General features: G+C 41.4%; 1 protein-coding gene across 2 annotated transcripts; it reads left to right on the forward strand.

The window, feature by feature from the left end:
• Window positions 1–25,327, forward strand: LOC117139192 (dual specificity protein kinase splA). Of its 2 annotated transcripts, XM_033301361.1 has the most exons (9): window positions 1–615; window positions 19,788–20,663; window positions 20,725–21,016; window positions 21,814–21,900; window positions 21,968–22,069; window positions 22,132–22,330; window positions 22,392–23,324; window positions 23,405–23,506; window positions 23,652–23,836. In XM_033301361.1, the coding sequence occupies exons 2-9, from the start codon at window positions 19,828–19,830 to the stop codon at window positions 23,834–23,836; spliced, it is 2,736 nt and encodes a 911-aa protein (XP_033157252.1). In that variant the 5' UTR covers window positions 1–615; window positions 19,788–19,827. The 2 variants fall into 2 exon arrangements, with proteins under 2 accessions (XP_033157252.1, XP_033157253.1); XM_033301362.1 differs by lacking the exon at window positions 1–615 and having other exon boundaries at window positions 19,828–20,663; window positions 23,652–25,327.
• Window positions 25,328–25,687: the final 360 nt, after the last annotated feature.

The following is a 25,687-nucleotide window of genomic DNA, read 5'->3' on the forward strand; positions in this document are numbered from 1 at the left end:
CTTTTTTACTTTTTCATCTCTCGGATCGTTCGGACGTGCTACGCGGTCTCGTCTGTGTGTGTGAGGTAGTGTGCGTGAGCGGAGCGGCGAAAAAGCACAATTCAAATTAAATCGAGTCGTTATCTGTGGATTCGGCGGATACAATACAATATCGTATCGTTATCTATTTACAAACAAATCGACGTGGATTAATAAAATGCCGCACACGAGTGCATAAAGCGGCCTATCTGTGTGTGTCTGTGTCTTTGTGTGTGTCACTCTCTCTTTGAAATAGTAAACAAATTGCGTATAAAGTTTACAGCAAAGTATAAGACAAACAAAAATATTTATATAAAACAAAGTATATTCTGCAGTGCGTGTAAAATATTTCGAAAAGTAGCCGCAAAAAGGCAGCGGCGTCGACGTCAGCAGAGCGTGTGCTGCAAGTGTGTTGGTGAGGCGTATATACATACATACCAACGCATAAGTGCATATATAAGGTGGTACATAGGCAGTGTATTTAATTAAGTGAAATCCATATAGTTTTGTGCATGCGAAATTGGAAAAATCGAGAGGAGTTCCGCAGCAGCAGCGCAGCGGCAGAGGCGCCACCGACTAACGGATTTTCACACGCGGGTAAGTTTTCTATTTTTTTCCCCCGTTTTCTTGCCCCAAAACAGTGCTAAAATTTTCATTACGCCAAAGAAGAAAAATTCAATATGTATATGTATGCTCCATCTCCAATCGCTCTCTCTCGTTCGCCCCGCTCTCTCTCTCTCACTGCCACTATCCAATTTAACCTCAACCGGTCTGCTGCTGCGGCGTCTCGTATGCATGTCGCCCATCTGTGCGCCTCCTTGCGTGCGTGTGTGTGTGTTTGGACAATCGAGGTCAATGCAATAGTGGCAATTAAGAAAAGTCATAAAACCCAAAAGTTTGTTATTAAAACAGTCTTAAAAGACAAACTATAAAATGTGCGATAGTTTATGTATATGTATAGTAATCAAAGTAATATTAATTACTACTTTTTACAAACGCCGAACATTTCAATATGTTTCCATTGCTCTATTTAACCCAAATTTCTAATTTTAATTTATTAATTTGATCAATGTTTATGAGCTGATCTTACTGCTACGGTTCCGCCCTCGACTGTATGCATCTGCATAAGTGCCGTTGTGTGTGTTGGTTGGTGTTTCTGTTTGTGTGCGCTTGTCATTCGGCTCGTTAAAAATGCTCTGCCGACGTCGCAGTTGGCGTTGGCGGCTTCTTCTTTAACTCTCGCGCATTATTCGCAAAGCTCCAAAGCCTGCTGCTTCTTCTTCTGCGCCCCCCTGTTATTTTTGTTGTTGCTACTGCCTGCCTGCCTTTCTTTCTTCTATATTGACAATTTTTACAGCTTTTATCTGTTGTTGTTGGGACGCCATGCTTAGGAGCTTGTTTCAGCTGCTACTTTTTTCCCTGTGTCGCTCGACTGAGTTGCCGCGGTTTTTCCTTTTTATAATCGGAAGGGGTTGTCGCCGCTGTTCGTTTTTTTTCTTTCCGTTCCCGTTATCTATACACACATTTCTCGCTTATGAATGAGATTTGTTGGCGGTCTTTTATGTTAACTGTGTTAATGAACTTTTCACCATTCGTTTTGTATTTGATTTCTGTTTTACATATTTATACTTGCTAATTACCCGCACGCACTTTTGGAGCTTTGCAACACTTGTTAAGTTCTCGAAAATTACCCCCCGCACACACACACTCATGCAGAAATGCACTTGTTTCGCCTACTCTCTTTCCCATTCGGTTCTCTCATTTTTGGAGGCCCCCCCTCTCTCTCTTTCTCACCCATCCCGCAGCGCACGCATTTTTCGGCAATGTTGCATGCTCCAAAATACAAATACACAGCCATACAAAAAACCACCTTGCTGGCTGTCTCGCTCACACACACAAACACACGCACACACACACATACAGGCGCACGCACTAAAACCCGGTTCGTCGTTAGTTTTAAACTTATTTTGGCATTCTTTATGTGCACTGCATTCTCGACGTCTCGTCGAGTCTCCACATCCTCCTCTGCCACCGCTTTGCACTTCTCTTCGCCTTTCTTCCTCTCTCCGCTCCTTTGCTCTCTGCTTTTGGTCTCGATTTTACGACCCAGACCCGCATTTCTAGTAGTTGTTGTTGTTCCTGTTGCAATAGTTTAGTTGGTGTTGCTGTAATTGCAATTGTTGTTGCTTTGGTTGCTCTGTGGGTGGGGGAGGGGTGGCTAGAATGTGAACTAGTTCACAGCGGATCAGGTGAAATCCGAAAGTTAAGAGGAGTTAAAAGTTCGCTGAACCTATTTTACAAACTATTAAACCATCGCTAATTCAATTTTTAATTCAATTTAATTCAAGAAAAAGAGTTTGTAGTTATGGAAATGCTTATCTTTGGCGAGTATTATCGTAAAATCAATGATTGATAAGAATTTTGAATTTCTATGAATTTCAAGTACGCAAAATCAAAGGTTTCTATATTTCTATATTTCTCAATAAGTTTCTATAAAATGGTAATGTAATTAATTGATAATTAGTAGCCCCAACCAATTAGCCATGAAAAAAGTGCTGAATCGAAAGAGGTAAAATATATCTGGTAGGTTGGGAACTAGAATGCCCGGTTTCTAGATTTATCGCTGTAGATTTGGCTTTAGCGTTACCTTTGTTTGTTGCCGTGTCAGCTCCACACAGGTACCACTCACCCGCACACACACACACACGCGTCGATTTACCTGAGTTTGCAGGTGAGTTTGCCAGTGTGTGTGTTTGTGAGTTTGGGGGAGCTTGCTCGATAGCCGAAATTCTCTTTTCGTCTTTTCGTGCGTTTTTGTTTGTGCAAGTGGAGCAACAAAAGTCGACGGCTTTGCAGTACCGCTGCGCTCTTCCTCTTCCTCGTTTCTCCTGCCCCTTTTCACTTCATTTTCCTCCCACTCCCTCCCTCCCCCCTTGCACTTGATATCGATATCTGAAATTTTCATCTAATTTTGCTTAAAGGGGTCAAAAGTTCAGGAAGTACTACTTATGCTTAGAAGCACACATAGCAAAACGTTTTAACTTTAACATGGTTTCATTTCAATGTACATCAATGTAAAGTAATGATAGTTAGGATGGGTTAGTTTGTGGCAAAAGCTAAAATAGCATAAAATTCACTATTTGTTTAATTGCCCACATAAATTTAAGAACTGCCCGTTTTCTAATCGATTTCTTCTGCTTTTCCAATGCTCATCGAAACTTTTGATACAAGCCAGTCCATTTCAAAGTTGTTACCAGCCAATGCATATAGATAGGCTTCTGTAAAAGTTGCAATTTTTAGATGACAACTGCAATTGGTTGGCAATTGGGCATGTTTCGGGTGTAGTGTCTGTTTTTTGGGCTCAATCTGCCGAATGCAATGCAAGTGGAGCTGTGTTTTCTGGCTATTCCATTCTGCATTCCGGGGAAGCAAACATATTGCAGTTGTTTTCTATTTCGTTTGCTGCACAAGTAACACAGCCCACCGCCACTCCCCCCTGTCGCCACTCATGCAATGCTCTATGTACAGCTTGCAACAACAAGGCATCGCAAGCCGAAATGCAGTTTAAAGCGCAACTAAAACTAAACAGAGCTTTCCACTCCAAGTGGGTGTCTCTAAAAGTGGGCGGTGGGTGGTGGGCGATGGGGGGTATTTTCGGTGCTATATACATACATACGTACACATCGGAAATGTGTGTGTGTGTTTGGTTTGGTTTGGTTTTGCCATGTATGGCGAGTGTTGAGTGTGGAGTGTAGTGGATTTTATATCAAAAGTACAGTCGCTTATTGCTGCTGTTGTTGTATTTCATAGTTCGTAGGTATATACGTACATATGCACATACGGAGGTACATAAATTGCATGTTCATGCCTCAATAGTTGCATGCAGCGTCCGCAGCATTGTTGTTTTTGTTTGGATGGGCAGAGGGAGGGCGGAGGGCGAGGGCTCGAGGGTGATTGCTGCCAGAGGTGGCGAAGGGGTTGGGGTTTCTGCAGTACCTAAGCCCAAGCCGATGCACCAAACTAAACTCTCTGTTGACAAGTAAAACAAAAGCCCAGCTGCAACAGCAACAGCAACAACAAACAGCGAGAACAATGAATCAAAGTTCGCAAGCGATTCAAGAGCGATTGTGATGGCGATTACGATAACAGCAAAAGCCAGGGAAGATTCGGTCACCTATCGATGCAAAGAACACCATACTCTCTGTCTAAGTAAACTCAAAGATATTGCTACTAAAATGTACAAATGTGCTATGCATTCGTACGAAGAATTTATGCCTTTTCCAAGAACATAAACAATAAATCATGGCATTCTTGTAAATACTTTTGCAATAAGTCTAAGAATTTTAATAAAAATCCCCCAGCGGAGGGAAAAGGTCAGATGGCGGGCGAGCCAAAGGAATTCGTTTATTTGGATTTTCCATACTTTCCACCTTAGCCCAACCTTTAGCAGAACCAAATTTTCCACACCTCCCCCTTATTTTCGGGGAGTTGTTTTCCTGTCTCTTCGGTTGTTTTTTTTTTACTTCACTTATACATATATTCTTTATGGTATCCCCTTTCTGCTTTCGTGTTGGGGCTGAGTGGGTGGTTTTAACTTTGGCGGTGCTGCTGCTGAAAAAATCGATTATTCGCGACCAAGAAGGCCGAGCAACTTAAATTTAAAGCACGCTGTGGTATTAACTAGCGAGATTTCTTTTTTAACTACTTTATTTAAGATCTAATTGGTGGAAAACCGACAAGTTATCGAAAACGCTGCCCCAACTTTGTTCACTAAAGTATTATTGATTTAATATGCAGGAAGTTTGTCATAAAAATGTCACGTAAATAGTGCACGCTAAAGTAAAAGAGAGAAAAAAAAAAAGTAAAATTAACTTATTGATTTTGTAATGAGTTCTGTTTTTCTGGCATTTCAAGGGGGTTTCCCTTTTTTTCTCCCTCGCTGGGTGGGGGATTTTCGTAAGCTTCCGCTTATGTATAAAACTTTTTCGGCAGCCCCAGCAGTAACAACAACAACAATAAGAAGAAGAATACAACAACTATGGCAATATGAGATGGCTGCTGCTGCAGTGGATGGGTGGGGGTGTTGAGTGGGTGGGTTGGATTGTTGGTTTTTTCGAGGGGGTGGCTCAAAAGGGAGGGGCTGTGCGGAGCCCTTTCCCCTCGACGTTTGTTTGTGTATCGGGTGGCGTTAGTTGAAATGCAGACGTTTTGCATTGTTGTTGTGGGTGGTCCTGTGCGGGGTTGACTGTGGGTGGTGCTTGGGTGGTGGCCGGGTGGTCTGTGGCGGCGGCTCTGTGGCTGTAAAATGCCCCGAAACGGTACAGCTGTGCATGCACATGTATATAAACACACACACATACACAGAAGGCAGAGAGCGAGCAAGAGCGAGAGGAGCATGCAAAAACAGATACATATACAAAACAGGATAAGGGGGGCGTGGTGGGGCTGGTCTAGGGGGCCATTGGGAATGGCACGACAGAAGGGGTCCTCCTGCTCCTGCTCCTGCTGCTGGCGATGCTGGTCTGGTCGCCTGGCTTCCTTCCTCGCATAGTTCAAGTATGCATATAATATCCGGGCTCGTCGCTACCCGAAAACGAAGGCAACAACAAGAACAACAACAGCGGAAGCAGGAGCCAGCAGCATCATCCGATGAACCACCACCCCCCGAATCGCCACCCAACGAAGGCCTACGCACAGCTGAGGTCGAGATTATAGCAAATGTCATCGCTCAAATGACAGAAATCTTTAAAGTTTGGGAAATTACTTGAAAATTAGAAACTTTTAGCATTTTATGTGAGTAAGAAACAAATTCGTAATCAATTTATCGGTACTTAGTTATGTACTTACATAATATTGTATCTTGTTCTTATATGCGCAATTCATAAGAATTTCCTTTGCTAAAGTCGCGTTTCTTAAAAGAATTCTATTAAATTTCTTTGAAATCTGCTTGATTGCTAAGAAGCTACATATACTTAAAATGAACTCTATCTCGGAAGCTTGCCGATAAGAGCTAATATATGTACATATATGGAAAATAGTAAATGAAGCTCAAGCAAACTCTACCGATTTAAATGGAAGATAACCTGGCTTTCCTAATTTATGGGCCGGGTATTCCGTGTTATTATTTTGATACCAGCTGTACAGTGGCGTAGTGGGTGGGTGCACAAAAATAAGGGAGGGGGTGGTGGTCGGATGGCTATATGTGGTGGTGAATGGTGGTCCCATGTTCGCTGTGCTTGAGTGGATTTCCTACCGTTTTCGGGTGGCCAGCGTGTGTGGGTGGCTTACGCCGGTGGTACCTTGTGGAGTCGAGTGGCACAAATGTGTCGCCGCGAATGTGTGAAGCCACCGTCTCCATTCCCTTCACCTCATCGCAAAACCCCTCCCCTCTCCCTCTGCAGCTCCTGGCGATATCCTGGGAATAGTTGCGTAATCTATGCGATGATATGCCTACACCATTGTATATCGGTGAACTTGCCTGCTGCTGCAGGTCGAAGCGAATATGGTTTATTCGTTCTCGTTGATTCGGGGGATTCGGGGTCACAGCACCACCCCCCAAATATGCAAATTTCCACAAATTGTAATGCCGAAAATCCGAATTTGTTGATGCTGCCTATGCTGTGTTCTGCTCGTTTGGTTTGTGTGTGAACATGAAACCTTGGACGGGAAATTAGTTTTAGCCACATAGAGTAGAGCGAGTGACCCAGGCCCAAACTACTCGTTGCATACGAGCGACCATTAATATTACGCAATTTTAATGAAAATACCAACGACGACGGCAATGGCAATTAGCGCAAATATCATTGGCAGTTGGGGAAATTGTTTTGGCCTGGGCTTTGGGCACCTCAAAATTCAATATTCTGCAATTATTTATGAAACTGGCTTAGTAGTCTACCCAGGCCACCGAAAATCCAACTATAAATTGAAAGCGCAACTGTACCACCCACCTGCAAATGCAGACTGGTGAGTAATCCTAAGCCGAGGGGTTGGGCACTAGATGGTTTGGGTGGTTTGGGTGGCTTGGTTTGCTTCGCTTGGGCGGTTGGGGGTGGCGAATTTTAGGGTGGAGTGGGCCGGTCGCCACTTCGATTTTGCGCGTTTGGCAATTATGTGGACGTGTGTCTTGATGTGCCGTCTATGTATATCAATATATATATATTTATATATATGCAGCTCCACTTCTATAGCTCCAACCACTAGCATCTGCACTTTCATTTCAGGGCGATTCAGGGATTACATACATGTGGGAATTTTTCTTTAAATTTGATATACTTTAATTGCAAATACTTTCAGCATGTTGCTTAAACTATTATGTAATACTACATTTACAAGGCATTTACATTCTGTAGAATGTGCATATTTACTTTATTGAGATGTGTGTTTTTTTTCGAAGTTTTCAATTACAAAAGTTTTTAAGTTATGATGACAGATTTGATTGAATTTTACTGCCAAAGTTGTTTAGACACGTCGCAGTTATGGGAGTTCGACTGTATGTCTCGTGAAAAGATTTATATGTGTGCTGAGGTAGCGACATTCCCGCCCCACCGAACACCCCACCCCGATTTTCGGTCATAGTTTTGTGCCACCAGAAACACGCCCAAAACCAAAACCAAAACCAAAGGCAATAACACCAACAACTGAAACCAGAGCGGCGACCATTGTTGGGTGCCGGGGGTGAGGGGGTTGAACCATCACCAACCCCACCCACTTCGCCTATCTGCCACCCCCTCCAAATGCCCCCCCCCCCTCGCTGAAGAGTTGCCTGCATAAAATATTTCTAGATACACATTTTTGTGTTAGGGCAAAAGGCAAAAGAAGAAGCAGGCAAAATAAAAAAAAAAAAGTTACCCAACATACAGACAGGTCAAAAGGGGAGGAGGGGGTGGAGGGTTTTTTAGGGGGTGGCGCGTGGGTGGCGCCATCGGGCTGTGTTGCTATGTGGGCATAACCTCGGGGGGGAGGGATGGCGAATAAGGGAGCCCAGACGCAAAGGCTTTCCACGCTCTTTTCCTTCCTGCCTTCCTTCCTTTCTCGTTTTTTAAAGCTCATTTTAAAGGTTCGCGAAAAGTTTCTAGAACAGCAGCCGCCCACTTTGGGTTTTTCCCAACCCCCTTTTGCGGCGGATTTTCGCATCCCCCTTGGCGGGGGAACCGCATTAAGTGAAGTAACTTGTCGAATCTGTTTTTCTTCTTGTTTCCTAATGGCTCTTTTTTACTCGAGGGTTGCATTATTATCATGAAAACTTAAGAAAAACTTGGGAAGCCTTTTCCAACGTTTTTTGGAAGAGTTGCTTGAAACTAGTAGCCTATCCAGGTAATACCCATTTTAGAAAACTAATTGTTCGTAGTATTATTAAAATATGTGTAAGTTTGACTAAGATCTCTATAATATTCCATGGTTTTAAGCCAATTTTCCCATGTTATTTTGTAATTTACGAACCTTATTTAAAGCAAAATATCATATAGGGATGTATTTAAAATCAGTTCATCCCTGCAAAAAAATTAAATATGTGGACTAATCCATTTTAATAGGCTATAATAGATGATTTAAATTGGTTCTTAGCTTTAAGGGAATGCATTCATAAAATAAATTTGGTGCTGTAAGGATTGGTTTGGTGGATTTCCCACAAGGATTAGTTATTATAATCACTTGCTGTTTGTACTTTTTAATATTTGAATATGTGTAGGGGTTGAAGAAAAAACAACGAATAACCGGTATCATTTAGTCGTGCAGTTTAACTAACAAATACGTGTTATTCTTGCTGCTTTTTGCGCTGTTTTCGGTGGTTGAAATACGTGGAAAGTGCGTGGCATTTGCAGGTTAAGGCAACGGGTGGGTGTTTGAACTCGAAAAAGGGGGCGGGGCAGCAGAAAATACCACCCACTGTCTGCGTGTGACAACCCAGCTTGTTTCTGAGAATCGTTGGGATTTTCTTAATTTTGCAACCATTATGTAAACAACAAAGCCGTTGCTTTCCATCGACGGTTCTTGCAACATGACAAACAGCATTATAACTAGTTGATGCTAAAGTTTTTTCCGTTGCTGCTGGTGGCTCATTTGATTGTCGATTCCACCTCAGTTTTCAAATTGTTTCTCTTTCTTTTGGTTTTTTGTTTGAAACCATTTGTTGTTGCTTGGGCTATTTGGTGGCTCTTTAATTGCCTGATTAGCTGTCCCGATGCTTGCACACACAGCTGTACATAGTGGTGCCCACTGTACATGGTATATGCTATATATATATATACACGAAAGTAGAACCCAAACGGCGGAATCTATGTGTGTGTGTGTTGCGTGTGCACACAGGCAAACATTCCATGCCCGTGTATATAAGGCGGCTCGCTCTCTCCCTCGCTTCCTCTCTCACTCACTCTCTCTCGCTTTTTGTATCGGTCTGTCGCCTTCTCTCCCCGATTCCACCTATACGTCAACCTCCCGCCCGCTCTTCTTCTTCCACCGATTCGACATCTTGGGGCTGCTGCGCTTCGGTAAATTATAATTTATGCACATCCCGATGTGGTTAACATTTTTTAATGGCCGATTCTGAAGCACATTTGAAGAATTTTGAAAGGCATCAACACTCAGCTGCTAAATATTCATCATAACTCACATGTTGTGATTGTTGCTGTTGCTTTGGTGTAGCTTAGATAGATACTTATCCCGAATATATCTCATATCTTATGGGAAAGTATCTATTCACTTGTCTCTGGATTACGTGCTTAAATGGCCTATATTCCACGCATTTGTTGTTTCTTTTATATTTATCTGTTTTTTTTTTTAAACCATAAATCTTTGTTGGGAAATATACCAGATGCTCCAATTACAAAGAATTACTTGTGCATTACCATTAAAAAAATATTCTTCATTCATAATGAAATCCATACCACAGTGAAATATAAACTTTAAAGATTTAAGTTTATTACTTAGATATAAAAATAATTGTTTTTTTATGCTTAGAAGATGTCAGGATATCTGTTATTAAATACATCCTGTTGGCCGTAAAATACATTTTCATTGTCGACCTGCAGTTTTTTCGCTGCTATTTAAATGGGCAGCTGTCAGCTGCTCTGCCCCCCTCTCTCGCACAGTGCTCGCCCTCCCTTTCTCGCACATTATGCATTGCCTCTCAGTTTCATTTAGTTTTGTGTTTGGTTTTTGTGTTTTTCAGCTATCGCCCTCTCGTTCGGACATTTGCTTTTGGCCGCTTGAGGCAATTGACCGTTTAAATGACTTTTCTGTCGATTGTTTTTCGAAAATGCTTCTTATTTATCTTTGAAAGCTAAAACAGAGTTGCCATCTTTGGTTATGAATAATTTATTATTTATGGCCTTATTTACGATTGTCATGGTCGTAAAGTTGCAGCGGTATGTAAAATGAAGTACAGTTGCGAAACTTCCGAAGTTATATTATTATTTACCATATTTGATTACTTACGATTTATGCACTGCTATAATAACCGCTGTAACCTGTTAAGCAAATACAATGGTAATGAAACATGGTAGTAATTATCAATTAGCAGCACAGTTCTAATAGTACTGAAAATTGTTAGTGATTAATTTCAATGCACGTACTTGCGTTGTACATTATGTATTGTTTACTTTACGAAAGATAAAGCGCTGCTGTAAACAGTTTGCAAAAGCCTACGTTGATTTCCTCACTTTGTGCTGATTTTTCATGGTCAGCTCTTGCTGACTAATTATTTAAAAGGTATCGGCGATAATTATTGTTGGCCAACACAAACAAGAAGAAGAAAAACCGCCAGGCCAATTTTGTTGTTTGCTGACGATCATTTCACTCAAGAAAAAAAATTATAAAACAAAAAAACGAGAAAAAACAAAAGGCAGACGGCTAAAAAAAAGTGGCAAAGCTACTTTTTGTTGTTATTTCTTTTGGCTTACCTTTTTTTTACCTGTTTATTTTCAAAGAGCGCCATCTCCCTCGCACGCACAACCCAGCCACTAGTACATATGTTTGTGTGTATGCTGGCCATTTATATGGTGTACATATGTATATACATGCCAACCCATATATATATAAAGAGAGCGAGAGAGAGCGCAAAACACGCGCGCGAGCTCGTTACACGTCATTAAGTGCAAAAATAAGAACAAGCGCATAAAAAAAGGAATTGTGCCGCACATAGATGGCAACCCAACTAATACTAGTTTTAGTGGCAGCCACTAGTGCTTGGACTAGTGGCTGTAGTTGCAGCATCACTTAGCTCGTTACCGTTATGTGGCTGCATCCAGCGATTTCTCTTTTCATGCGGAGTTCACCGACCTTGAATACTATTTTATTCGCCAAGATCAGATAAAGATACACGCGATACCACAAGATGGTGCTGTAGATACTTTATAGATACTTTCAACTTGAAATAAATACTGATTAAGTTGGATGATCAAGAGTTTGGTTATAGAATGCCAAACATTTCATATACATACGTATATGTAGGTTATTTTTAGATACTATTTGAATGTACTGATAACAAGTCCCTAAATAAATTTGAATGAACATGTGCATGTATATAATCCAACTTATATAACCACATATATGTATTGTTTCTGAGAAATACCTCAAATCTGTCATAAACCTTATGTTTAGTTTCAGTTTAGTAGTAGCTAGGCAAACGAATCTGTCCAGATTAAGATGAAAACTGTGAATCAGCCCTCCTAACAACAGCCAAATTGAAAGTATTACGTACTATTCAGACCCTAAGCACACGCACACTTATGTACTTGGTCCGTTTGTGTGCATGTATATGTGTTGTACATACAAATTTGTAAGTGTCGCCCTGCTTATCAGCTAGAGAGCTAGAAAAAATGTTTTCTCTTTTTCCATTTTTTTTTTTTTCGCTGACATTTATTTTTATACGCCATGCATATGCACAGACAAATGTACAAGTACTTGGACTAGACTGCATATTGTACATATATTCAATTGCGATTGAGGTTCAAGCGAACCTAGCAGATCCAAAAGGGTTCGATTTGCCAAATAGCCAATCTTGAGATTGGTGGGGATACTACTTATCGGTATTGCTGCGACTCTTTGCAGGAAGTGACGTGGCTCAGATGTAATTATGTATGCCGCTTGGCTTGAGTAAATAATCTCAACAGTGGTCGGTCGATAAATGGAAAAGGGGTTGCTTGTTTAGATGGGTGTTTGCAATATTGAATCATACGTATAATCTTAAAACATGTATGAAATATTTCGCTCGTTAATATTAACATTATTAAAACATTAACATTCTTTATTAAAATGGGATTTTTTGTGTTACTAAACCTTCTTCATCACATGTTCTTAGTGCCTTTCCACTATACCAACTTCGTGGGAAATGAAGTAGATACGTAGATATCTTAGAATATACTAAAGATATATTACAGTTTAAGTTACGATACTTTTAGCAGATGTTAAGTGAGCAGGTAGAAAGTATCTCATAAATTCCTAAAATTTTGTATCTCGAAGGTTGCTCGCCCCACTGTTTCCGCATATGTACATACCTTTATGAGAACGTACTCTATACACACCTTATGCGGATTGATAGGCGGCCTGTATATATACCTATATGTATATGTACTATAGTATGTACCCCTCGACTACACAATTAAAGACTTTGGGACCTGTCCCACCGAGCATGCAGCTTGCAGGCGAAAAACGCGTGCTAAGATACAATTACAAGCTAATACGTCTGTGTACATAGGCGAATAAAATAAAAAAAACCACATTTGCATATTTATATAGGTCCCCCTTTATATATACTCGTATATTGGTATGTTTTCATTTGTGGTGGTTAGTTCAAGGCTAAAGTTTAGTATTATTGCAATGCCATGACTTTGATAAGCTTATTTATAGACTGATATATTCACTTAATTTACTAATGGCAAACGAAACTGAAATCTCTCCGCAAAATTGAATGAAATTCACGAATATTTTCCGCTTTTTTTCGCACTTATCATCGTAGTATGTCATAAAAAAAAGGTTAACTTTGCGCACGTGTGTGCATGTGTGTGTGTGACTGTCCGCGCGAGAGAAAAGTATCGGCTAACTGGTTTTTGTTATTTCTTTTTGGGCGCTGCTTTTACGCGTTACTTTTCGGGGTTATTCTTAACGCTTCTTAACGTTTCTCTCTCATTTCCATTTTCATTCCCATCGTGCAGCATGCCATCTTTGTTTTGCCAACCCGAAAAACCAAATAACCAAAAACCGAAAAAAGGTAAAGCGCAAAGCCTAAAAATAGCCAAAAACAAAAAAACATGAGAAAAGCATAGCAACGCGTTGGTAATTTGCTTGATTAAGTGGAATTTTTCCAAAGCATTCGAAGTGCAGGCGTCAATTGCTTGGCGAGCAAAATAACAAAAAGTAAAAAAAAGCGCCAGCAAAATAAAACCAGGAAGCCAGCAAGAATTAAGCACGCTGAAATTTTAAATGTGCCAAATGCAAATGCGTAATGATGTACACGCTGCACAGGGTGAATTGTGAATTCTGAATTGTAATAAATAGATCGGTTGCCTTTTTGCCTTGCCGTTTCTCAGCCAAACAGTCAACGGCCACCGAATGCCATAAAATACATGCTGCACACTCGTGGGCAAACAATTAGGAAAGTCTATTTCAATTTAAAGAGCGCGAAAAAATGATTAAAAGTTTTAAGTGTTTAAAGTAAATATTTAAACTTAATAGCTTAAATTATTTATTTATTTAAATATTTTATTATTTTGTTGGAACTAATTGATAATACTTTGACAAATTAAAATTTAAGATAAATAAATGATTAGGAATATAATTTAAATGAAGTCGATTGCTTGCTCCCAATTTATTGACCCCAGGTGTACTAGCACTCACTCACACACACACGTACACAAAGAATGGCAGAGGGGTGGAGGGGCGCATGGTTGGATAGACAAAAGCAGAGACGGTGACGTTGGCAGCGACGTCGGCAGAGTCGGTCGGTCGTTTGGTTTCATATACAAGTTGAACCCATTGCCTATGTGAAATTCGGGAGTGTGAGTGGAAAACAACATACACATTCATGGATCGGACTGCTTATGTACAACAAAAGTAACAACAACAGTAAACACAGCAAAGACGCAGCGTGAACAAGAAGAAGAGTGGAGAGGTGGGCAATTGCATATTTCGCCATATATGCAATCAAATATTTATATATAACATCGTATACATGAATGTATATAACCCCTACCTGCGCAATTGGGCAAAATTGCAAATTGACATGATATGTAAATTGTTAAAGTTTGGTTAGTTTATAAAACTGAAATATTGAATGTGGTAACCATCTTTATTTGTAAATTGATTAAGGTATAGTTTTCTTTTATTTAAAATGGTTATCAAGTTAAAGGGTTACCATTTTTGAGAAAAAAAAAGGATTTAGGTAGGTAAATATTAGGTTTATTTGGTTAGTGCAGGGTTACCCTATATAAAGTTACTTAACAGCTGCTGCTCAGATTGACAATTGTCATTGTAGTTTTGATACACTTTCTCCATCTGTTTCCCGCGTGCAAAGCTTATCTCTGGAGAACAACAAAATATGTTGAATTATAAATAAAGTAGAAACAGCTTTTCTTACAGACGACAGAGGCGAACAAAGCATTAAATGATGCTTTGGCATCGACTTACCTTGCTTCTTCTTCGCCGCTCAATTTTTTCTTCTCATTTCACAACAACAACAACAACAGTAAACAAAACCAGTTTGAAAGTCATTAATTTTTAGCTTGTCTTTGCATTGTTGCTATTGCTCCTTATGTATTGTATTTACTGTTTATTTAGTTGGCAACACTGGTCAAGAGCACGAAGAAAAACAGCTGTTAAACACCCCCCACAAAAGTTTTTTTTTTTAACTTGCCAATTACTCAGCAGACATTTTCATTTTGTGTATACTTAACTGATAAGCTAGGAAAATAAAACCAAATTAGAATGTAAAGAATCTGTTTCAGTTTATTTTGTTCTGTATAGTTTGTCATACAGTGCAGGCAATTAATTTGTGCCCAATGTTCAGTTAACCCATTTAGAACTTTTGGTTTTTGTGTACATAGTCGTTTGTTTCGCTGTTTTCAGTGCTAGCGAATTGCTCAATTCTGCTTATCGGTTGTTATAAATAAACGCAACGAGAAAAGCGACGAGATACAGTGTGCTTTTTTAAGGGAGCTATCATAGAGCACTTAAGTTAATTGCATCAAATGGGAAATATTTAGCAAAGCCCTTTTTAAGAGCTGCATTGAAAGAATATAAGGCAGATATTAGATAGATAGATTAGTTTAGTATACTTTGGTTGTATAGATTTTTAGGCATTATTTTGTGAGAGATAAGCAATATGATATCGCAGCAATGGGAAATAGACAGTTCAGTTCTTTAGTTATCTTGGAATATTCTAGATTACAGTGCCTATAGCTAGCATTATATGTCTATTATAGCTAGTATATGAAACTCTGATTCATTTTTCTTGATATTGTTGACCCATTCGCATCCGCAAGTATCGTATAATTATTTTTGGCTTATTTTTAACTAACTTGACTTTAACTAACTTTAAGTAACTTGATTTGTAACTTTCGACTTGAGGTTGTTAGTTAAGGATTGGTTTTTATGTACCAGTGCCTATTTCGCACTATGGTGCAACACCAAGTGCATGGAACTCTTTAAATGCGATTCGATAGTTCTCCATAGTTTTCGATGACATCACTTGACTGCAGTTGTCGAATGGCCTACGTATGGTTTTGGGTTTGGGATTGTGTTTTGAGCACCCGATGCACCACCCTCCCAATTCCGATTCCAAATCCCAGCATGGATGAGTAAATATGTACGAAGGTCGGTCGCCACTGCCGCCGCCCCCCGCCCACTTCACTTCACCCCATCCCACTCCACACCACCCCACTCCACCCCAAACCATGTACAACAAGTCGTGCTCTTTCGCCTGCTCTCTCGCTTTTTCTCTCAGCAGCCAAGCAGAGACCTACCCCCCCTCCTCCTCCCTACCCCTGGCGATCCACTCAACTAAACCTCGTACACCCGTGCACTCCAACCCCCCGCACCCTCCCCTCCCCCGACGCGCTGCCTATGTACAATGGCATAAGATATAAGATATGCGCATTTCTTATAATGTCGAACCGAAACGTGGCGATATAAATGTTTGTTTGCTAAGCTGCGTCTTGTCTTTTGATAATTTAAAACGTTTTTATTCTGTCCCACCAAATGACTTTTAGGTGTATTAAAGCCTACAGGCGGTTTTTAATAAACATTCAGACAGACTTTCTTGGGCTTTTATTAAGATTGTGCAAGAGTTATTGACAAAGACCTTGGGCTCTATTGATAATATTGCAGAATAGCAACTTTTTACTATTCTATGAGTGCATGAAAATAAATATACAAATCTTAGTGGGCTGCCAGAAGAATGGGTGGGTAGATTAAGGTTTTAAAGTGCTTATAAATCTTTTCTTCTTATATGAGTTTAGATATGTGTAAATATGTACATATGTACATACATATGTACGTATGAAATCGGCAAACGTGCGCTTTGAATCTTGAAAGTTATAATTATAATAGAGTAATAGATTAAAGATATTTATGGTTCTTTAATGTATCAAAACTTTGCAATATAAAGAAAGTATTTAAGTTGTCTTTATCTGCAAGGCTGATAACAAACTAATATGCAAATCGATGGGTTGGAGATTGGGTGGGTGTAACCGTGGTGATTGTGGGTGGTATGGAAGGTTGAGGGGGGGGTGTTGTTGGTGCTTTTGGGTGGCCAGACCCCAAAATCCGCCGCCCGCTCTCCTCTTACTCTCATTTCTCGTGTGTGCGACGTGCGCTCTCTTCTTCCATCTTACTCTCGCTCTCTCCCGCTTCCTCCTCTCGCTCTCGCCGCTAGCGCTCTCTCTGTCGCTCTCACCGCAGCCACACTCAAACACATTTCGCTTGCTTTGCTGTTGCTCTTCGCTTTTGTTTGTGTTGTTGTTGCTGTTTCTGTTGCCGTTGTTGTTGTTGCTTTTGTTGGTGCTGCTGCTGGCCGCGCTATGTACACAACTGTACTTTTGATTTAACCTTATTTCTTTTGCTTGTTTGCGTCGTCGTCGCTTGTCATTCGCCTCTAAGTTCGTTTCCCCCATCCGCTTTTTATCTCCTTTTGGTCACTTTGATATAACCCCAATATCGCCTTTGACCACTTTGGTATGGATATCTTAGGTGTAATCCCCGTAAAATCTCATCGAATTTGCATTCTAAAATCGGTATATTACCACTTCTTTCTGTGCTGCCAACGACCCTTAAACTTGAACTTGAGCATTGGGTACACCTGTTCCCAACAGACCGCCCAAGATCATCCAATACTCGCATATCCCACAACCCATTGTGAACCCAAACAGAGCAACTCACAAACGCTAATTAAGCACATTTAGCGCGCTATTAAGCACAATAATAGTCACACAAATGCCAAACGTCGCAACAAATCGATAAAGTCGCTTTTTTCGCCCTCGCAGTTGGCCAGGGGTTAAAGGGTAAGGGGTGCGGTAAGCATATCCATGTCCAAGGGGGGTGGAGTGGCACTCATCACGCATAATGGTCGTCAGCATTGAAAAGCATCTATAAAAATTTAAAAATGTTTGCATTAATTTAATAAGGAATAGCTGACAATCATCAAAGCACACAAGCTCACACATTGTGACAAGCAAACATACACAATCTCGCGCTGTGGAATTAACTCGCACACACAGCCAACAAATTCGAGGCACAGTGGGACTTGGCTAACAGCAATTGCAGTGAAATAAATTAAATATTTGTTTTGAATAAATATTTTAAAAGGCTTTTAAAAATAGTTGTAAAATATAGATTTTCAGCGATATTATTAAATATATATTATTAAATATAATTTTTAGGATTATAATAAATTCGCACAAAGAAACTATCTGCATAAATTAGGCACTTAAAATTGCCAGTTAATAATGGAATATCTAATAAATCAAAAAAAAAAAAAGAAAACTGTTCAGGTCGCTGTACTTGTTGACCACTGTAGCCTCTCCGCTCGACGTTATCGTCGCCCACTATCGCGCAGCACGCTTTGCCACCTATTATCTGGTACACTCCGCGAATGCGACCCACTGTGCACTGATAGCGGGCAGCGCAATCTGATGACGACACAAGTGTCGAAAGTAACGAGACTCTGCCGACAGCCGCCGTTTCCACGTTGATGGGTTGTGGATGAGGGGCGAGAGAAAGAGCGGAGGGAAGAAAAAAGTAATGAAAAACGAACGAGTAAGCGTGCGTGTTTGTTTGTGTGCTAGCTTTCAAAGCGAGTTAATTTATAGCACATTGGGGACAACAATGCCAAGTTGTTTAATATTTTGTTGTTCACTTTTTTCTTTGCCCCTACTCGGTGTAATTATGTATGCCATTTGATTCGCTCTTCTTCGGCTGAAATCTGCAAAAGTGTAGATCCTCATCTTCAAGCTCAGCTTTGCCAGGGTTGCCACCTGCTCGAATGAATTATGTATTTATTTTACGATGCTACGTTTATGTATATTTCATTTTAATTGTGACGCTTATTGCTTCTTTATCGCTGATGGAGTCTTGTTAAAATGATTTTATTGACATTTTGATATTGTTTGTGTGCGCTTTACGAAATCAGCAGCGGCAGCAGGTGAATGTTTGTCGTATTTGCTTGGCTTTGTTGTTTGTGCTTTGGTGCAGCTCAAGTTGCTTGAAAGGTTTATTCACCTCTCGCTCTCACGTGTCGGTTAGCTGTTGTTGTTTTTGTTGTGGTTCGACTGCGATTGTGTGTGCCTGTTTTTGCTGGTTTGGATCTCAGCTAGTTATTCTGCTACTATGTACAGTGGAGCCTGACTAAAACAAGATTGCGTGTTCGGAAAAGCGAATTTGTTGCAAAAACCCGTTAACCACCAAATGACCTTGAAATTGTGTTGTCTTTCGAACCGCCTTTTATGCAAATTTTGTCACCATTAACACTTGAAAGAGTGAACACTCAAGTGTGTGAACTTGCATAGGAGTTAAAATTTGAGTTCCTCTTAGCGATCGGCGACTGCTACACGTTTCTCCGCCCACCGACTAGCTCAGTTTTCATGTAAATTTTCTTGCAGCCGCAAAACCAGCGGCTTTGTATGCGAAAATTTGTTAAATCGAAAACGTGACTTGTTTGTGGAAGATAAAATGTCCGAATCGAAAGAAATTTTTCGCTTTACTGCTCTCACACTCACACAAGCGCCCCAAATCCACTTACACTTGGGATATCTGCGATCAAATCCGATTTGATTTGTGATTTAGTGCAGCTTTCTCCCCTCTTTCCATTTTTCATTATCTTTGGCTCGAGAATGGATGGTTGTATCGGTTTCCCCAACAAGGTCGTCGCCTTAATAAATTGAAATCAGGATATCTTTATTATTTACCAGCACGGAAAAGGGAGAAAAGGTGATACAGATACACATTTAGGGGTTAGACAGTCGTACTTCCGCTTTCAAAGTGTCGTTATGGCGAAAGGAAAACAAAACGGGAATAAAAACACTGAAAAGGAAACCCGAATTCAACCCTTGGCAAGACACGAAGGCCGGCCACAAAATTCCCTTTTCCGGCCACGCCCCCTTAACCCCTATTTAAACACAGCTCCTTCTTCTGCTTGTTACTAGAAAGGGGAAAGCAATTTTTTTTGCATATATCCCCTTTTTTATTTTTGAACACACAAAACTAAATTAAATTTTCCAAGAACAAATGTTTACACATCTGAACCTATCATAACTAATAAGTTTTTATTTCCTGGCTCCTTGCAGTTGATCAACATACAGAATCACGACGACGCGACGAGCGAAAATGGCCAAAATGGAGGTCGACGATGTGGTCGACTTGAGTTTGGGGTCCGGTCGTGACCCAGCGTTGACCATAACGCCGGCTCCGCCTCCGGCGGCGCTCAGTAATCGGGATCTGCGTGCACTGACGGCCAACAATGCTGGTCTGACCATCACTCCGTCGACATCGCCGGCGACCAATAATGGCACCACCTCCAATAGCAGTAACACCAACTCCAACAGCAGCAGCACCACCACCACCAACAACAACAGTAGCAGTAACACCAATAGCTCCAACACAAACAACAATAACAACAACAACAGCATTAACGCCAGTGAAGGTGTCACAGGTGCGACAGGTGGATCCATAGGCGGCGGTCAGGATGAGAACAAGGTTCAGCGGAGAGTACTGCGACCACGAACCGAACCCAAATCCTATGCCGAGGCACCGGACATTGTGTTACTACCCGCTCGCACCAATGGCCGTCAGCAGAACGGGAACATCGATTCGGAGACGGATGACGAGGAGATGCCCCCGTATGTGCCCATCAAGGAGCTGAGCCATGCGGAGCTCAAGGAGCGCGAGAAGAGTCTGAGGAAGCTGCGGCAGGATCTGCGCAATGAGGAGACCAAACTGATGCTGCTCAAGAAACTCAAGCAATCGCAGCAGGTGATGAAGGAGAATCTGGTGGTGACGCCGACCAGCGTATCGCCCAACAATCCGCTGTCGGCGATACCCGCCGCCCTCACCTCGAAGGGATCGCTGAGTGTGACGCCCACGTCGGCGGTACCGCTGCCCGCCCACAGCAAGGGCAGCAGGAGCAGCTTGAGCGGCAGCGGCGGACCGGCAGTGAGCATAAGGTTCGTATATACTTTGGAGCATGTTCCTCATCTTACTAATAACATGACATCCAATCCGCAGCGCCACCAACAGTCGAACGGGCAGCTCGAGCTCAGCGGCTGCTTCGGCCATTGCAGCGGCCGCCTTGAGCGGCCAACATCGCAGTGGCAGCAACTCCATACTGCCGCCGCCACGATCATCGCTGCCCGCTGGTGCCACCTTGGCCGCCGGCACCACCATCACGCCCGCCACCTCCTCATCGCACCGCTCGAGCAATTTGCCGCCGCGCACCAACCTGCCGAATCTCACCATCACGCCATCGGTGACCATCACGCCCACATCGGCGCCGCCCTCCAGTCTGAAACCACGCAATGTGAGTTATTGTAATGTAATCGTTGCCGTAAGCGCCGAGTTTTTCTCTCACCTTTTGCCCAAAAGCACCAAAGACACTGCAAACTCACTATCCACCAAAGCAAACAAACATTTTAGACAACCAAACATGTATTCCAAACACTTGAAGAACACAAAAACTCACGCTTACCAATACAATACACATTTAAAACTAACATACTAACAATGGTCAACACATTAAAGCAGCACTAAATGTTTGTATTTTAAAATATAGTTTAATTAAAAAGGTTCTATTTAAATCCATATTCGATTAATGCATTGTTGTGACATTCGATTTTAAATTACCTGCAGAAAAATTACTAAGTAAAAATGTCTTCTTTATCAAATATATGCAGAATGCAATAATATTGTAGCTAATCATTAAATAGCATCAGAAATTTGTTAAAACATTTCAAAGACTTCCTTTAATATCTCAAAAGCTTTTTGTATATCAAAATTTAACTTCTAATTTGAAAAAGTATTCGATAAAACCAGCTGCCTAACACAAACAACTTAACAACACTTCAAACATTGCTACCCAACACTACTCACCTGTCAAAATAAACCGAAGTCGGCCTCTGTATGAGGATTTATCAAAAACCGAGGTGACTTCGTGCAAGTGGCACTAAATATTCTTTCATTTCTCGCGTCAAACTAATCACCCGACTACTAAAAACTCAACTTTGCTCTGTATTCGTATTTGCTATCCTGTTAAAAAATAAAAACCAAACCCAACCAAATCGTTGAAACATGCAGCCTAATATTTCGGATAATTCGAAGGTACCTGGGACCATAAGCAATTCTGTTTCCATCACGCCGGCGCTACCACTGTCCCAATCGCATCAGAATCAGCACAACGATCAGAAGGTTAGTCCTTCTGACAACAACAAGAAAATGCATTCACGGAAAGATTAATAAACTTATTTCTTGGCAGAATGATCGCTCCACGCCAAGAGAAGATGCCCAGACACCAGCTCAAAGACAGGCGGCGGCTAAAATGGCGCTACGCAAGCAACTGGAAAAGACGCTGCTTCAGGTGAGTGAAAAGGCTTACGAAAATTAAGATATTTTGGTTTTATACTGGAGTATCTGTTGCAGATTCCGCCACCAAAGCCACCACCGCCAGAGATGCACTTCATTCCCAATCCCAGCAACACGGACTTTGTGTATCTTCTTGGTTTGGAAACCGTTGTGGATTATCTGACCGTCAACAAGAAGGCCAATGCTGTGGCAGCACCATTCCGTTGTGCCCAGTGCAAGATTGATTTTACACCCGTGTGGAAGTGGGAGAAGCAGAGTAAGTGTGCACATATTTTAATAATTGTGATAAGCAATCTAACGAACCCATTTACTTCCAGCCAACAAAGATCCCAAGGTGATTTGCGAGCAGTGCGTCACCTCGAATGTGAAGAAGGCTCTCAAGGCGGAGCACACCAACCGACTGAAACAGGCCTTCGTTAAGGCGCTGCAGCAGGAGCAGGAGATCGAACAGCGTTTGGCCAGCCAGAGCAGTCCCTCGCCGGTGGACAACCATGGATCGAGTGGTGGCGGCAATTCGCTGTCCGTCTCCGCGGTGTCTAGCAATTCCTCGTCGTCGCATATGCAGCGGGAACGGGAACAGCTGCAGGCGTCGCATGCATCGGCGGCTGCTGCACTGGTCAATCTGCCGCCGTCGGTGACGGTGATACCCACCAAATGCCAGACGCCGACACCAGCGACACCGCGTCCAACGCCACCGCCACCACAAAGTCAAGCCACACCACCGCCGTCATCTGGGGGATCGCGATCCTCGCGAGCGGCAGCCACCGCCGCTGCAGCAGCTATTGCCGCTCAGCAGGCGGGTATCCTTAGTCCTGGGCCGTCGCCAGCGCACCACCATGAGCCGACTACGTCCTCGAGATCCTCCCGCAACGATCGACTCGATCATCACCACCAGTCGCAGCAGCAACAGCAGCGTGATCAGCGGGAAAGGGATCAGCAGCAGCGGGACCAGCAGTCGCAACAGCAGGCCCAAAACTACGACAAATACTCGGCGGCCACGCTGGCGGCGGCTGCTCATCTGAGTGCCCTTGGCGGCATGGGCGGATTGAATATCAATAGCTTGGCCAGTCTAGGCAACCTTGGCAATCTGGGCAACCTCAGCCAGCTGGGCAATCTGGCTGCGCTGGGAGGATTGGGTAACTTTGGCGGAGCATCGACGGGTTCGGCTAATCCGGCGGCAGGACTGAGCGGTTCCTCGCCAGCTGCCACGGCGGCAGCCATGCAGGCGTTCCAGCAGCAGCTCTTTAGAGGTGGGTTATGCTCCATTACTTTTTCTTTTAGATAAAAGCTTTGGGCAACATTCAACTTATCTGTATAAACTTAATTTCAGCTCTGGGACAAGGACTTGGTGGCAATCCGCAGCATATGATGCAGTTCGCACCGCTTTTGTACTCTTACCAAATGGCCATGGCGCAGGCGGCACAAGTGGCAGGTGAGATGTCAATGGCCTTAACAGGGAAATTCATAGCTGGCTACCAGGAATGCGGCTCAGTCAGTCGGTGGATCTCCAATAATTTTCAAATAATCGTAGCGGATTCCATACTAATGTAATGCTCTTTCCATTCTTTTTCCGCTAGCCTTCAACAATAACAACAAGAAGAGCAGCTCATCCTCCGGATCGGCGAAGAATTCGAGCAGCTCGAACAGCATGGCGGAAGTTCAGCGGGCGGCGGAGCTGCAGCGCCAGTATCTACTGGAGATGATACCGCCCCAGCAGCAAAGTGGGGCCAGCGGCAGTCGGCAGAACAACTGGAAGGCCTAAAAGGCATCCACCTAACGTAGATTACAATTGACAGACAGAAACGTAAAACAAACAGAACAGCAGCAGTAACAACTATTATTATGATGGTTTTCTTGATTAGGTAATTTTATAATTTTAACAAAACGGAAGCAACAAAAAAAAAAAACAATTTATAAGAAACCAACATCAAATATACACGTAACTATTAATTATGCTACTTGTAAACAATAATTATACATAATTATACAAAACGGATGAAAGCAAAACAGAGCCGATCTAAACATAATTGTTAGTAGTTTTCCTTTTTGTTAACCACTGCATTACATATTTTAATTAATTTGCCAGCCAGAATATAGCAGCCGATAAATGAATGCAAACTTTTAAGCTCCTAGTAATTGAATATTAAATATGAATAATATTGAATCCTAGCCAGTAAGAAGATTGCCCCGTTTTTCTAGGGGCACACACACACACACACACAAACCATTCAACCACTACCCCCTACCCGCCCTAAAAACCTTTTTTAACTAATTGTTTACCTTTTTTGGGAGTCCCGATTGGGATTGCTGAACTGCATGGCTCCCTTTTTTGGTCTTTTTCAACAATTTTGTCGTACAATTCGTTTAGTTCTTAGCATCGTGAATAAATCTATAAATATAAATATTATATTTTTTAATCAATTTTAAGCATATGCATAGTATTAGTTGTAAACAAATTTTTAGGGTACAATAAATTACAGAAAACAATTAAACCAATTCTTGCATTGCCAGAGAGCCAGCCACAAACTTAACACATAATTCAATTCACGTTTCATCACTCATTTCCGATATCAAATCCTCCACATGCCTTATCCATGTTACAGCTCCGATACGAAGTTAGTACTGTTATTTAGTTGAGACCGCGAGGGATCCAGCAACCTTATACCATATACCATATATCATTATACCATATGATACCACGATCGTCGCCTAGGACTGTTTGATTTTGTTCCACTTCAAATGCAAAGTAACAGAGAAACATCGAAAACTAAAGCTAAAACCGTATGATAATTTGTACATATATTTGACAGATGAGGTATTCATCTTCGGTAAACCGAAATCTATATACTCTTCCCATTAGAACAGAACAGAACAGAGCAGAGCAGAACTTCAGGTTTTCGATCCTCCATTGAAGATATGAATATAATATTGACTGAATATTAGCATATACACAGATTAGTAGGAATCTAGCAGAAGCAGAGGCTTGCATAAATCCCTAAACATACGAGGTAAAATAATATATATATATATATATTTTTGATTTATCGGACGGCAGTAAAGTAGGTTTACATTCAGGCGAATCATTCGGAACACAAACCAAATTCACTTTGGGCATGCGAAATCAAAATGTGATCAAAAAATATGAAATTACAAAAACGTAAGAAAACGAGAATAATGAGAAAACAATTAAACGGAAACAAGCAGATGAGAAATTCACAATTATTGTAAGCTAAATACAAATAAAAATAAAAAATAAAAATAACTACAAATGCATTGTAATTCAGTCGGCATCAGTTTCAGTGTGTATGTGTGTTTGAAATTCTATGCTAAATGTAAAACAGTATAAGAATATAACAGTTTTTAAACCAAAATCGACTGGTGTTTAATTGATTATTTATTTGGGAGGCTTAAATCGCTAATAACTTGGCTTTTAATAAATTAATAAGTCTGTTCCAGTTTTTTCTTAAATTATGCAAATGCATTTAATGTTTAATGTTTTAATGTAACTTAATTTTAAATGTTAAATTAGATATTCAACTTATTTATTCATTATTATCATATATTTAAATTGACTAAGAGAATCATGATTTCAATACAACTTTTGAAAATAGGG

This window comes from Drosophila mauritiana, chromosome 3L (assembly GCF_004382145.1).
Source record: "Drosophila mauritiana strain mau12 chromosome 3L, ASM438214v1, whole genome shotgun sequence".
Classification (NCBI taxonomy): Eukaryota; Metazoa; Arthropoda; class Insecta; order Diptera; family Drosophilidae; genus Drosophila; species Drosophila mauritiana.